The 13,359-nt window shown below is 40.3% G+C and overlaps 2 protein-coding genes across 4 annotated transcripts; one reads left to right on the top strand and one right to left on the bottom strand.

The window, feature by feature from the left end:
• Window positions 1-657: 657 nt before the first annotated feature.
• Window positions 658-6,029, top strand: LOC117571321 (sal-like protein 3). 3 transcript variants are annotated; one of them, XR_004572443.2, is made up of 5 exons: window positions 658-1,010; window positions 1,071-2,179; window positions 2,243-2,718; window positions 5,233-5,763; window positions 5,821-6,029. XR_004572443.2 is itself a non-coding variant. In XM_034253407.2 (3 exons), the coding sequence occupies exons 1-3, from the start codon at window positions 996-998 to the stop codon at window positions 2,277-2,279; spliced, it is 1,161 nt and encodes a 386-aa protein (XP_034109298.1). In that variant the 5' UTR covers window positions 658-995; the 3' UTR covers window positions 2,280-2,780. The 3 variants fall into 3 exon arrangements, 1 of the variants encoding a protein (XP_034109298.1); XM_034253407.2 differs by lacking the exons at window positions 5,233-5,763; window positions 5,821-6,029 and having other exon boundaries at window positions 2,243-2,780; XR_004572444.2 differs by lacking the exons at window positions 658-1,010; window positions 1,071-2,179; window positions 2,243-2,718 and adding an exon at window positions 4,904-5,163.
• Window positions 6,030-6,757: 728 nt separating this feature from the next.
• On the bottom strand, window positions 6,758-13,257 carry LOC117571319 (protein transport protein Sec24A). The gene is made up of 10 exons (XM_034253400.2): window positions 12,662-13,257; window positions 9,716-11,510; window positions 9,534-9,660; window positions 8,977-9,476; window positions 8,688-8,913; window positions 8,001-8,623; window positions 7,714-7,940; window positions 7,549-7,646; window positions 7,350-7,488; window positions 6,758-7,286 (listed from the first exon to the last, which is right to left on the bottom strand). The coding sequence occupies exons 2-10, from the start codon at window positions 11,486-11,488 to the stop codon at window positions 7,175-7,177; spliced, it is 3,825 nt and encodes a 1,274-aa protein (XP_034109291.1). The 5' UTR covers window positions 11,489-11,510; window positions 12,662-13,257; the 3' UTR covers window positions 6,758-7,174.
• Between the last annotated feature and the right edge of the window lie 102 nt (window positions 13,258-13,359).

Here is a 13,359-nt window from a genome sequence, read left to right as displayed (position 1 = left end):
GACAAAAAACAAACTTTTCAGCTAACATTATTTACAAGTTCTAAACTCAATTAATATTTTGTAAGTATGTATTATTGTCCACTATTTACTAGTTGTGCAAAATAAACCATTATATGGTATCAAACTGGGTTTAAAACTCAAGAGGGGATAAACCGTAATATCGATTTGACCCTACATATTCAGGTATTTAAGGCGGAGATCTACTATTTTATCTACCTATAACCAACCTACCTATGTATACCTATCAATCAATATTAGTAAATACGGAAAAATAAAGAAGAAGAAAGTAAGAATGTATTATCTTGCCAAAAAGTTTTATACAATTTGTTAGCTCGCCAGTCTAATCATTTTAAAATACTATATTAATTTTAAAATATATACTGAGCATGTGAAATACGCAAATTGGCATTGCAATCAGTTTATTGACATTAATTAAACACAACCACTCTAAAGAACAATTATCAACGTATAAGAAATACACACGTATGAAATTACTCTCAAGTACTTACAAAATATAAAGATTTGTTTACATATGTTAGTAACTGCATATTTTTTCAAATTTATATTTAATCTTTTGTATTTGAGTATAGGAACACACACATACATTCATTTTCAACAAAATCTTATCGCTCTTTTTGAGAATATAAATTGTTTTGCGTCAGATGAAGAATCTCGACAAAAACGCCCATGAACGTTGCCCCAACTACCGAAGCGATTGAAAATGAAGTGTGCACAAAAATGAGGTTTTCTATCCTGCAATAAAAACTAACCGCGATCGGAGCAGGGTAACCCCTACTTCTCAGCACGTACATATGTATGTCTGTGTGCACACATATACAGGCACTTATGTAAGTGATTGCGCTTGTGTTGGGAGGTATATAAGCACCTAAACAGCATGACGAGGCTTCTCAGTTCGTTGTGAAACTCTGAGACGAGCACAACGCGAGAGATGCGCCTGATCGAAGAATTTTAATAGCACAGAACAAATTTAGAACATGGAGGGAAATTTGGTAATTTTAATTTAATCTTAGTTTATAAAACAATAATATTAAATCGAATTTCCAACTTAGTTTAAGACGATGTTTGGACTGCCCACGAGTCCAGAGTCCAGTGAGGATTACAATACAGATACTAGTGATGATGATGTGGAATTTGTTGGAACCTATTTAATGGAAGCCATGACAGATCAAGAAAACGTACCGAATATAACCTCAAATTTAGGAAAAATGGCGTCTGTATTGACAACTCCGCCAATGTCACCACAGGACATTCACAACCTGCAACCCAGAGATATGCCATCGCTTACGGCCATGTTATCGAACAATTATTCTGGCTATACTCCAACTGGATACATTGTGCACATTCCCTGCTTCCTGTGCAAGGAACCGTTTAACAACATTAACAGTCTGAAGGAGCACCTCACGATGCATGCTAAGCAATTGAATGGAACAATAATAAATAATCCCACACCAACTGCACAATCAATGCTGCCCACTGATCTGTTCAGTGGAGCACCGTTAATAAGCACGAGCACAGAACATGCAATTCCGCTTGGTGCACCAACTCCCGTTCCGCCTACAAGTGTCACAATGCCACCAACGGAGCCAACGGAGACTCTCACATGTGAAATATGCGGTAGGGTGCTGAGATCGATACTGGGACTGACGCTCCATGTGCGGAGTCACTACAATCCGGACCGACAGAAGTATGTGGCAAAGCCATTCAAGTGCCATCTGTGCAGAAAATCCTACAGACGTCAATCCAATTTGCAGAAGCATATGACTTGCAGACATGGCATGCGTCCCATCACAGAAGCACTACCTCCACTTCCACGTCCTACTGCAGATCCAGTTCCCACCTTAGCTTCCGATGCGGCTTCAGCTACAATCCCAACTGCGGCTGCACCTGCAGCTCCCACAGCCGCAGCAGAACCTCCAGCGGTTAGGCAAACAGTTCCACGTCCAATTCAGCCACCGCCAGATGATGAGCTGAATATCAAGCCGAGCAAAACAATCATTTGGAGCACCAAACTGCTAAATGCCGTCGCCGCTGCCAATTATAGTCCTGCCGTGGAATCCGCCTCCAAGTACATCGCACCCACGGAGGAGAGCAGTCAACCGTCGATCTTTAGGCCACCGCCAAAGCAGAAATATGCATTACGTTCCCCCTTCTGCAATCCGTATGTTGCTCAAGTCAACGTCAAATCGTCAGTAATAATAATAAAATTATTCTATTCTTTTAGAAATCTGTGGGCGGACTATGATAATCACATCCCATAATAATCTCGACTTAAATACTTGTGCACTATATGTGCATGATGATTTGCATTAAGTCGAACGAGGCTATATTAAATATGTGCTCATTGCAATTGCGATGACAAGCTGTCGTGGGAAGTTGAATTCAATGACGATTATAGGGCTCCATCGTCAGAGGCAATGAAACGACATTAAAATCCGATTCAATATCGCCCCATATTTCTCCTGCAATCGAGTATGCGAGCGCTTTCAAAGAAGCTTTTTTTTTTGTGCTGATAAAGCAAAAAATCATATATGTATATGAAATCAGAAACCCGAGAGACTGTTCATCGTTTCTTTCACTCGAAATAATAAACAATAAATGTGATTACGCTTACCAGTATAAAGCATGTCAGCAAAATGTGGATGTAGTTGAGAACTGAATTCAAAATGGAAAACAGCGATATTGACGTTACTACTTATTGTAAGTAGACTAAAATACTCTGTGACAACAAATCGTTATATGCAATAAAAAAAAACCCAATATTATAAACTAATAAAAAAAGCATTTTTTATAAGAAAAACAAAATTTCCATTTCAGATTTTTCGATCAGATTCTTGAAAAAAATTAAAAATTAACAATCTGAGACATTTTGAAGTCAATTCATTTCATAAAAGATAGTGAAATTTCAATTTTCTTATCAGCCAATTTTAATGAAATAAATTATTTAATCTCATTCCAAAATATTCTACAAGTTTCAGCCTCCAAGCCTTTACCGTTGTTATATCCGATTCCCATAGGGTAGAAGGGTATTATAACTTTGTGCCGGCAGGAAATGTATGTAACAGGCATAACGAAGCATCTCCGACCCTATAAAGTATGTATATTCTTGATCAATGTCAACAGGAGAGACGATCTAGCCATGTCCGTCTGTGCGTATGAAACACTGGATCTCAGTGACTATAAGAGATAGAGCTATAATTTTTTTTCGACAGCATTTGTTATGTTTGCACCCAGATCAAGTTTGTTTCAAATTTTTGCCCCGCCCACTTCCGCCCCCGGAAAATCAACAAAAATCAAATAACAAGCGTAATTTTAAAGCTAAAGTCACGAATTTTTGTACATACAATAAAAACTATAGTAGTTGTGATTACTGAAAATTTGGTTGCGATCAGATAAAATTTAATTGATAAAAATTGAAGTTATTAAAGAAATACTTTTGTATGGTCAAAAACGCCCACTTACTAGGGGTCTTAGTTACTTTGGCTTAGAATCTGGTATATTGTGCCGTCTGTGGAGTATTTTGATTGTACAAAATACATATGCAGTCTGGCAAAAAAATTTTGTATTTTGACAGTAAATTATTTGGTATATTTTGAGAATAATACCGCATTTTTTTGCTTTTATTCAATGTGGGTAGCGGGTATCTCACAGTCGAGCACACTCAACTGTACTTTTCTTACTTATTTGTTGTACATTGAAGATGGTTCAACCGAAGAGTGAATCAATCAGTAGAAATGAAACTTTACAATATTTTTTAAATACACGAATAATCATAATTAACAAAGTGGCTTGAATGGAATCAATACATTATAAAATATTCTTCATTTATGTGGTTATTTCAATAGAGATAAGAAATTCATGATTTGTGCGATCTTGAAAAAACAAAGGAAATCAAATATGATGAAATCGGGTTCAGTCATTTATAAAGAATGTAATTCTTTCCGGTTTCTGTTGATAATAAAATAGATGTACATATGTAAATCTGAGGGTTAGTATCACAACTAAATAGAACTGAGAACTTGTCCAGCTCTGGAATTTCTATCAAATAGTATTGATTCTATTCTAATCTTCGCGCTTGTAAAAGAAAACAGCGGATGAGCGGTTAGTCAAGTTGTTATACAACATAACAAATTTTCATACGTTTAATATCCTTCCATATGTGTGCAGAATAATAAAATGAAATTGGAAACACACATGAAGCCATTGAAAGACTTAAGGCCCTTGAAATTCTATCTTGCGCTTCAAGTGAATTTTAAGTTCTAAAAATAAACAAGTGTGCGCGTGATAAACTCGATAGTCTTGACAAAATTCGTGATCTCTTATGTATATGGTTGACCAACTATCAGATTTAATTTAAAGTCTCTGCTAGATTTTTTTTTGTTAGGGTTTCCAATGACCCATATCATCGAATTTATTGCCAGGACGTTAAGCAAACTCTAGGAGCACATCTTCACTTCGTAAATGATGACGCTATATTTAGAAGAAGTGAATTATTCTTAGGAATTTTTTCAATAAATATGAAAATTTAAATAAATACACAAGAAACTGGTAAAACACTAACTAGTAAATTCCCTAAATTAAATAACAATTCTAAAATATTTAACCTAATGTTAGGCTACTAATTGAAACCATTTAATTTCAATGTGCTTATCCTCATTAGGTAGGAAGAATGGAATGGAGAAGAAGAAGCTTCGTTAGCTTCTTCCTAATAAACGTGTGCTATAAAAAAATAAAGCTAAAGCAGACTCTTCACTTAGCCCAATAAATTAAAATTATAACCAAAAATTTGCACTCTAACAGCATACACACTGCACACTGTACAGTGCATACAGAAACTTGTTTCTGTGGTTGTTTTCCAACACTAATGCGGCATTTTCACTTCGTTCTTCGTTCCGCTAAAAAATAAACACACCCCTACACATATAAACAGACATTCTGTTTATCTCTCATTCCCAACAGTTTCGTTTTAACTCGCATCAGCTGCGGATGTGAAGAGAGTGCGCGACGTCGTATCCTAACAACATAAACACACCGAAGCTTATTCTAAATAAATAAATGTGTACATAAATATATGTATGTAGGAGTACACACCAGACTATAGATGCAATTTTTTCTGTGAGACTTCCTAAGCGTGGAAAAATTAAAGTTAGTGTCGAACATTCCAATATTAATATTGTAAACTAATCAAGTAAAATTTTAATTGATTTTCAACAGCCGAAAATACCTTAAAATGAACCTAAATGGAGAATATTTTATCTCTGATGGACACGCTAATTTAACTACTCCACTTAAAATGAAAAGCAACGATAATAGTGAGGAATGCGATGGTTTTGCAATGAATTGTTTTCTCTGCCCGCGAATATTTACGGACATCGATGAGCTGCAGGAGCATTTATCTGTGCATTCCTTGGAACCCCCAAGTCAAAACACTACGACGCAACAGTATTTCAACTGCAATGTTTGCGAACGGAGTCTGCGCTCTGAAAAAGAACTAAATAAACATTATAAATACTATCACGAATCAAATATGTTAAGGAAAGCCAATGAGGCAAACCAGCGCTTCGAATGCAAATACTGCGAAAATATTTACTTATCGCAAAAAAATCTCCAACTTCATATGGACTCACATCATGGCACAAAAATAGAGAGAGCAAAGAGAGCAAAACACTCCGACAAACTTTATGTAGCAATTCAGCTAGTAGAGCGAAAACAAAAATATCCACCTCGATCGCCATATTTTAATCCGTAAGTGTTTATCCCGCCTCACTTTAATAAAATATTTACACCTTCAAATAATTTCAGAAATCTCTGGATTAATCCCAATGATCATGTTTAAATCCATAGTTTGGGTAAAATGCAATTGTTTCCTTGATTCTAATTCGACATACAATTAAATAATTATTATATAATTTTAATCTAAAAAAAAATAAATGAAAAACAAAGTGATGCTTTATTTAAAATTTTATTTCGCTTTCTAATATGTATATATAAGATTTATGGTTTATAGTACAGCATAAGTTATTTAATTTCGTTCGGGTAGTTTATACATTCAATGAAATAATTCGGATCATTTTGTTTCTTGAAACATACAAAACAGCTTTTCCAGCTACCTTTTAAGAATTAACTAACTTTTTATTCTTTTGTATACTGTTTTATTGCATAAGGTTTTTTTTTTATTCTTGTTTTTTTTTAAGCTTAAGACAAACATTCCTTACCAGTCCAATGCATAATGCATGCAATACCAAATATCTATCTGTTCCCAATACAAATATTGAAATAAGTTGGCTAACTACAATGAACTACATGTTATGTGTTACTCGCAATAAACTCCACGCCATAGTTTAGTCATACTGACAACTTAAACATAATTAAATCGATATACAATTATTATTTGGAAAATAAATACTACTGAAAACAGCTAAAGCAAGGGAAAATCAGATTAAAAAAACAATAACAATGTGTGGTGTACATGTGAATGTTGCAAGCAGCTAAATATTAGTGACAGAAATATAGATTACCAGGAAGGAACGAACATTGTTTAACTTAATGCTTCGTTTTTTGAAACGCAAAGCAAATCTGACTAAAAGGAGAAAAAAAATAATTGTAAAATGTATTTTTATTGCTATAATAAATTACTTTGCTCTTGACTCTTCTCACTAGTATTTGCAGGCTATGACGACTAAATATGTTGTGACAGGGATTTTTGCCTTTCATTGTATCAATTTATTGAATTAAATAATCTTAGTTGGTGATTCCCGTTTTTGTTTGTTTTTTTTTTTTTTTAGTGCAACAAATTAACAAATAAATAAATACATGCACTTTTTTAAATTATCTATGCCAAGGGGACAACTATTTTTGTTTTCTCGCTTTTCAAACGCGCATGGATTGTTCTCATGGCATGCACTTGATGGTATTAATTTAATTATATATCATATATTTAACATTCTCTCTTGTGTACACGTCTTATGCATTCGAATGCTATAATGCATTTTTTTTATAAATTGGCTATTGGCTGATTGCAGTTGGTTTGCCAGGCCTGCCTGCGTTTAGTCGAGTTTTTGTTTTTTTGTTGTTTAGTCACCAGAGTTGTTTATGATCGAAGAAACTCGTATTTATGTTGTATACAATAATAGTAGGATGATTTTCTGCTTATATACTATTTAACCTGAGCCCGAATGTGTTGCAAAAATTCATAGTATGACAAACTAGATTCACTGCGATCGTCCGTTAATCTCTCAATAAATTGACCCTTCGCCGTGCTCGTATCCCTAAAACAATTAAAATCAATTAATAATGAAAATTGAGTACAATAAGATTCTATCAGAATTTACCTGATGATTTGCACTAAAGGCGCATAGGGCTTATCGTAATTCAAACGTAATATGAAACGTTTAAGCACATCATTTTCAGTGCTAGCCACATTTGGTAAACCATATACATAGTCCGTAAGTTCCGCCGTTGAGCTAATGCCTGCAAACGTATAACAGCATTAAGGACAATTATTTTACCATGCAATTTCTTTAAACTAACCAAATAATGCCTGCAGAACATCGGCAGGTACGTTAATGCCAACATACAGCATAATTAGCGTGCCACAGTCCATTAAGAATATCGATCGTGAGTCCAAACTGCAACACAAGATAGATTAACAAGAAATCCAAATTGAAAATTTAGCTTGTGGTGATATAAACTTACTGTTCCGCAGACAATTGCAGGCGTGGCACCTCAGGCAAACTATCATCTTCATCGTCGTCTTCGTCTTGCGTTACATTCGAGTTGCGCGCATGATACACGAGCCCATCGACTTTGTACAGCTCCGGATAGATGTACTTCATAAGCTGGTCTAGCGGCAACGTCTTCATGCAGTCCATCGAATAGACGCGATCATCCAGACGCGTGCTGGTGCCCACGCGGAAAGCGGGCTGCAATAAGAATAGACATTAAGAAAAAAGATTCCATAGTTTGTTCGAGCTAATACTCACGTGCTTCAGCAGCGCCAGAATGTAAAGTGGCAATAGAGCCAGACTGCGTGGCGCTATCAACTGGCCAGATTGACCAGATGGAAGATTTTGTGCAATCTTAAATGCATTGAACACGTCGATGGTTGCATTGATGAAAGCGTCCCGAGCATCGGACAAGTTTGATGCTATCGAACGATCCACTGCCATTTTGGAAAGTAATCCCACAATGGCTTCTGCGTCTGCCGAATGCATCACTTCAGGCAACGATGCTGTAACCGGCAAACAGATGGTATGGACACGAATGCGTCGTTCGCCCTCGCTGTTTGTGTAGAGCAAAGCGGCTTGGAAGCAAATGGTCTTGACGTCGGTGAGACTCTCCTCGTACGATATTTGCATGCCATAGCCCGCATCTGGATTGACATTGGGCAGCGACAACAAATCCGTGCTGCGCACAAAGAAGTTGCCATGGAATGTGTGCACCTGCAAGCCTCGTGTGCACCGTATGCGCATGACGGCCTCGAAGCCAATCTTGCGAGTCAGATAGCGCTTAAAGCACTGTCTGAACGAGTCCACCATATGCTGCTTTGTCTTCTGGTAGAGTGGGAAGTGATGCACGCAGCCACCGCTGTGTTTGCTGACGCCAGCTGTATCGCATAAAGATCAAACATTAGAAACGATATAAAATCTGTGCAATATATGTAGTCTTACAGATGGTGGCCATATCACTATACTGTTGATTCATCAGAAACATGTCCACAGCAATCTGATAGCCAGAGCATTCCAGAGCGTAGCGTTTGTAGAAATCGGTGGCTGGATTCAGATGCGCTACATCTTTGGCCGATCGGTTGTTGGGATCTTCGCGCGGCTCCAGCGCCCCAGGTCCCTTATTGGGAAGGCACGATTGAAAGACGGTAATTCGACCGCCAGATGCTTGCTGTGCATTACATTTTCGAATTAGATTCGTCATAAATAATACAATCTGTTAATCATCACTCACCATTAGCTTAAAGGCCACCTGAAGTGCAGCACCCAAAGCAGAGCCGGGATCATGCGTGTGCGCAAAACGTTTGGGCAGCTGCTTTAGCAGATCCTTGACCAACTCCTTGCACTCCTTCAGATTAACGAGCAAACTGTCTGGCCGCGGCAAGAATGGATCATCAATATCCAGCAGTGTCATCTCATGCGGTTGATTCAGACCCTCTGCCATGCTATAAAAGTGCACAAAGCTGTCGTAGCAAATGAAACCCACTTGAGTCCTTGCATCGCCAGGCATTTCATCCAGATGGCGATTCAGTACAGCACACGCTGTCTCCAGATAACCGCTCTGTTGCGCAATGATGGAAACATCGAAGAGGAACAGATACATGGCTGGCTGTGGTGGACGCAGCATATACTCCGATGGGGCAATGAACTCGATGGTGCTGGAACGCACCTCAGGACGGCGCGTGACATCGCCGTAGGTCTTTGTGGCCGGATCAAACTGGAAATCATCGGGCACTGCAAAATAACAAAGTTAAAACAACTAAATTTGGAATACACGTATTGTTAACTTACGCTCATTGACGCGATAGCAGAGATTGCACTTCCACATTTTACTATCTACAAAGTAGACGAAAGGATTGATGTAGGTGCGACACAGTCGACAGCGCACAATATTCATGCACTGGATCACGGGTAGGCTCTGTATGAGAAAAGTGCATTAGTTAGTGTATACGCAAAAGAATGTCTTTACTTACGTTGACATCGCGGAAGGGATGAATGACTATGCCTAGTGGCAAACGTGACTTTTGCAGCAGCGAATTACTCTCGGGGATTTTGGCCAGGGTGCAACGTATGATGCTGGGATTGCAATTGATGGATTCATGGAACTGATTGTGCAACACCACTTTCGGTGGTGCCAAGGTCGCGGGCGATAGTATATGCCTATTCTGCATTAGATCAATGGTGTCCTGTCCCCACAGTCGACTAAATCCTTGCTGAGCAACACTTAACGGAGCCGTCGATGTCGTTGTACCCTGTGTTTGATACTGCAACGGTGCCGTGCTGGGTATTTGCTGTGCTCCAAACATGCCAGGCGCTTGTAACTGTTGTTGCTGTGGAGGCATCGGTTGTGGTGGAAACTGTTGCTGCTGGGGAGGCATCGGCATCTGCTGTTGCTGGGGCTGGAACTGCTGCTGCTGCGGCGGCATTGCCTGTGGATAGGCGTGCTTGTAGGGATATTGTGTTGGCTGTTGCTGTGGCGGCTGCGTTGACTGCTGCTTTTCCGTGGTTGGTGGCGGACCAAAGGGCGGCAGCTGCACCTGGGAGGGCATTGCTTGCGTTAATGGCGGTTGCGCAACGAACGCCTGCTTCATCTGCAGCTGAGGATTGAGTGGAGGCTGCCATTGAGGTGGCCGCTGGGCTGACGGCGGTGCAGCTGCAGTCGTGCGCTGCAAATTGTTGTTCTGTTCCGCAGCTGAAGTTACTGGAGGAACGCCATATGCCACCTTCTGGTTATCCAACTGCTGTGGCTTTGGAGCAGCCTTGGGTGGCCCATTCTGTCCCCCAAACACACTGGCTGGGTTCCGACTAGGCGGCACGGCGGCATTAAACGGCGTAACCATGGGATTCTGCATATTGGGTACAACTCCCGATGCAGCGAGCAATGCATTGGCGCCAATATTATCCAGCGGCGGTACTCCGCCAGCCAAACCCGTGGCAACTCCACGGAAGTCACTGCGCGGCAAGGATGTTGTCACAGATGGCGCAAAGCTGTTGCTGGGATTCAAGTTCATGTTCTGCAAGTTGCTAGCCAAGCTGGTAACTTGGCTGACGGGCGGTTGCGTTGCTGCTGCTGGCTGTTGTTGAGGTGGTAGCGTGGCGCCCAACGTGGGGCCCAACTGACTGCTTGATTGTTGCTGTTGGGGTTGCATAGGCGATCCCAATTGCCTATCAGATAGCTGCTTGGGCACTGCTGTCGCACCCAGCGGCCCAGGCGCAAACTGCACATTGGATGACACTGTGGAGGGCGGCGGCGCTGGTGCCGACTCCATTGAGGGCAAGGTGTAATTGCTCGGTATCAATCCTGGCGATGCCGTGCGCGAGGATGTTGCACTAAGTGCCCCATTACTGCCATTACTAATCACAGCCGCTGTTGTTGGTCCATTCAACGTGGGTGGTCGAACTTGCGGTGGCAGATGACTCGGTGGAGCTATCGTCGCAGGCCCATTGCTCAGGGCTGACGGCGGCGGCATAAACTTGCTCATCACATTGCTATCGAATTGGGGCTGCGTCGCAGGGGGAATCTGGCCTGTGGCATTTAAAGGATACTGCGTTGGTTGCGCCGCCACCTGCTGCTGCGGCTGTTGGAATTGCACTGGTTTCAGTGGCGCCCCAAGAGGAGGCAATTGCTGCTGCCGCTGTTGTTGTTGTTGCAGATGCGGTTGAAGAGGTAAAGGCTGCCCATTTACCAAGCCGGCTTGATTGCCATTTGCCGCAGGTGGCACAAAGTTTGTATTGTATGCTGACATTCTGCTAATTCATGGGATGCAGCTGCAAACAATAGAGAAAAAGAAACTCGATTAGTCATTTGGCATTTCTCACGAATTAATCAATTCAAATTTAAAGCTAATATCTTGTTCTTGCCAACAAGGCCAAGCGAAGACGAGCAATGTGTTGTTATCTTATCATGTGAAAAAGAGCAAAAGAAACCTAAAATAGTTGTTTGGTTGACTCAGTGTTGAACCAAACGTGCTCCGATAACAACAGACGCTGCACAACAATTACAGCAATTGCCAACCATGGTCATTGCCACGAAGTGTTGACAAATACTACAATTAACAATAACATTGTCTGCACGCGTATTTACCATATTTACTTGTTTATTCAAGTGGGGGGTGGGGATGACAACGAGAACACAGTTAGTGACTAGAATAGTGAATGTGGATTTGAAATCGATAACAACAATATTGAAATGAGGCGGTGCACTCAACACCCAACGCGAATGGCGCCCTAACACCAAACAAATAAAAATAAAGAATGGAGTCAAGGTTACAAAAGAGAGACAACCCAATATGGAGCGAATTATCGATAAAGTATAACATCCTAATTAGAAACTTTTGTTGCTGGAGTGCATAGTAATTGTCATTTGCACTGCACTTTGCGTAACCAATTTGAGTTGGTTGCAAATTGGAAGCCCTTATCTTGTACATATAATATATAGGCCTTATTTTAATTGAAAGAAAACCATTGCAAACGTATGCGTGACGAATTTAATTTCAATAAAACGGACTGCGGACTTGATAAAGCGTTTATTGAACTGACACTGACACTGCGGCGACGTCGACAGAGACTGCGGACGCTTAAGTGGAGCTTAAGCTCGGCATGCTGCTGATCGGCCTGATGCTTAAAGCTTTCTACATTTTCCTCTCTCGCGCTCTCACTCTCCAATCTCTCTGTTTTTGGCGAGAAGGTGCGGAGCGCTTTTATGCTGCGCTTTATGCTTTATCAACTTCAAGTGTAGACGACCATGTGATAACAAAACAACTCTATTGTAAGTGCTATGTCGAGATAAAAGATAACTGAAAACAATGTTGATGACGTCGCTAGGGGGAAGGAGTGCAGAGCCACGAGTTGTATGGCAATGGTAGGTGGAATTTTATGGTGAGAAGCATAAATGAATAATGCAAATAACTAAAGCTCACCGTTTTTGTTGCCAAACTAATTGTAACGCTGGAAAAAGGGCGTTGGAACGTAAATGTGTGTATGTGTGTTTGTCACTCTGTACTTGACCAGCACTTGCACTTTGTAGTTGGCTCTTCCTCTTCTCGCCTTAATTGGCTACTGAGGCATGCACTCACTTTTCACTGTTGCCTCTCTTCGGCCACGATATTTTAACTTAATTTCTTGTCCGATTTGCAGCTATAGTGATGACTTTTGTTACCAATTCTATTTGGAAATAGCACGCAAGAAAACGAACTTTTTTTTGCTTTTTCTTGGCTGACAATGAACAACGGCGCTGCTGCTTTGCGGGCCTCGGCCTCGTATCTCACACACACACTCACTATATCGCTCTCCTCGGTTTTGCTCGCTGAGCGATTTTCGCGTTTTCGCCTAATCTTGTTGTGTACCTGAGTACGTAGCTGATGCAATCTTTTATCACCTTTCCCAGCACCAATTACGACGTTTAATTTAATGGACCAATTGCTTGCAAAATTTTTCGCATTGCAATTTCAGCCTCCTAAAAACTAAACACTAAAATTTAGAGCCACGTCAATTTTTATCAAAAAAGCTGGCAGCACTGCCAAATGTCAAACTTTGGTGCTGCCACCCATGAAGAAAAAGGTTCAAATGTTTACCTAATTTTTTTGTCTTTTTTAAAGTGAAGCCCTGCGTTAAATCA

The sequence above is a fragment of the Drosophila albomicans genome, chromosome 3 (assembly GCF_009650485.2).
Source record: "Drosophila albomicans strain 15112-1751.03 chromosome 3, ASM965048v2, whole genome shotgun sequence".
Taxonomy (NCBI): Eukaryota; Metazoa; Arthropoda; class Insecta; order Diptera; family Drosophilidae; genus Drosophila; species Drosophila albomicans.
This window is presented reverse-complemented; position numbering and strand designations above follow the sequence as displayed.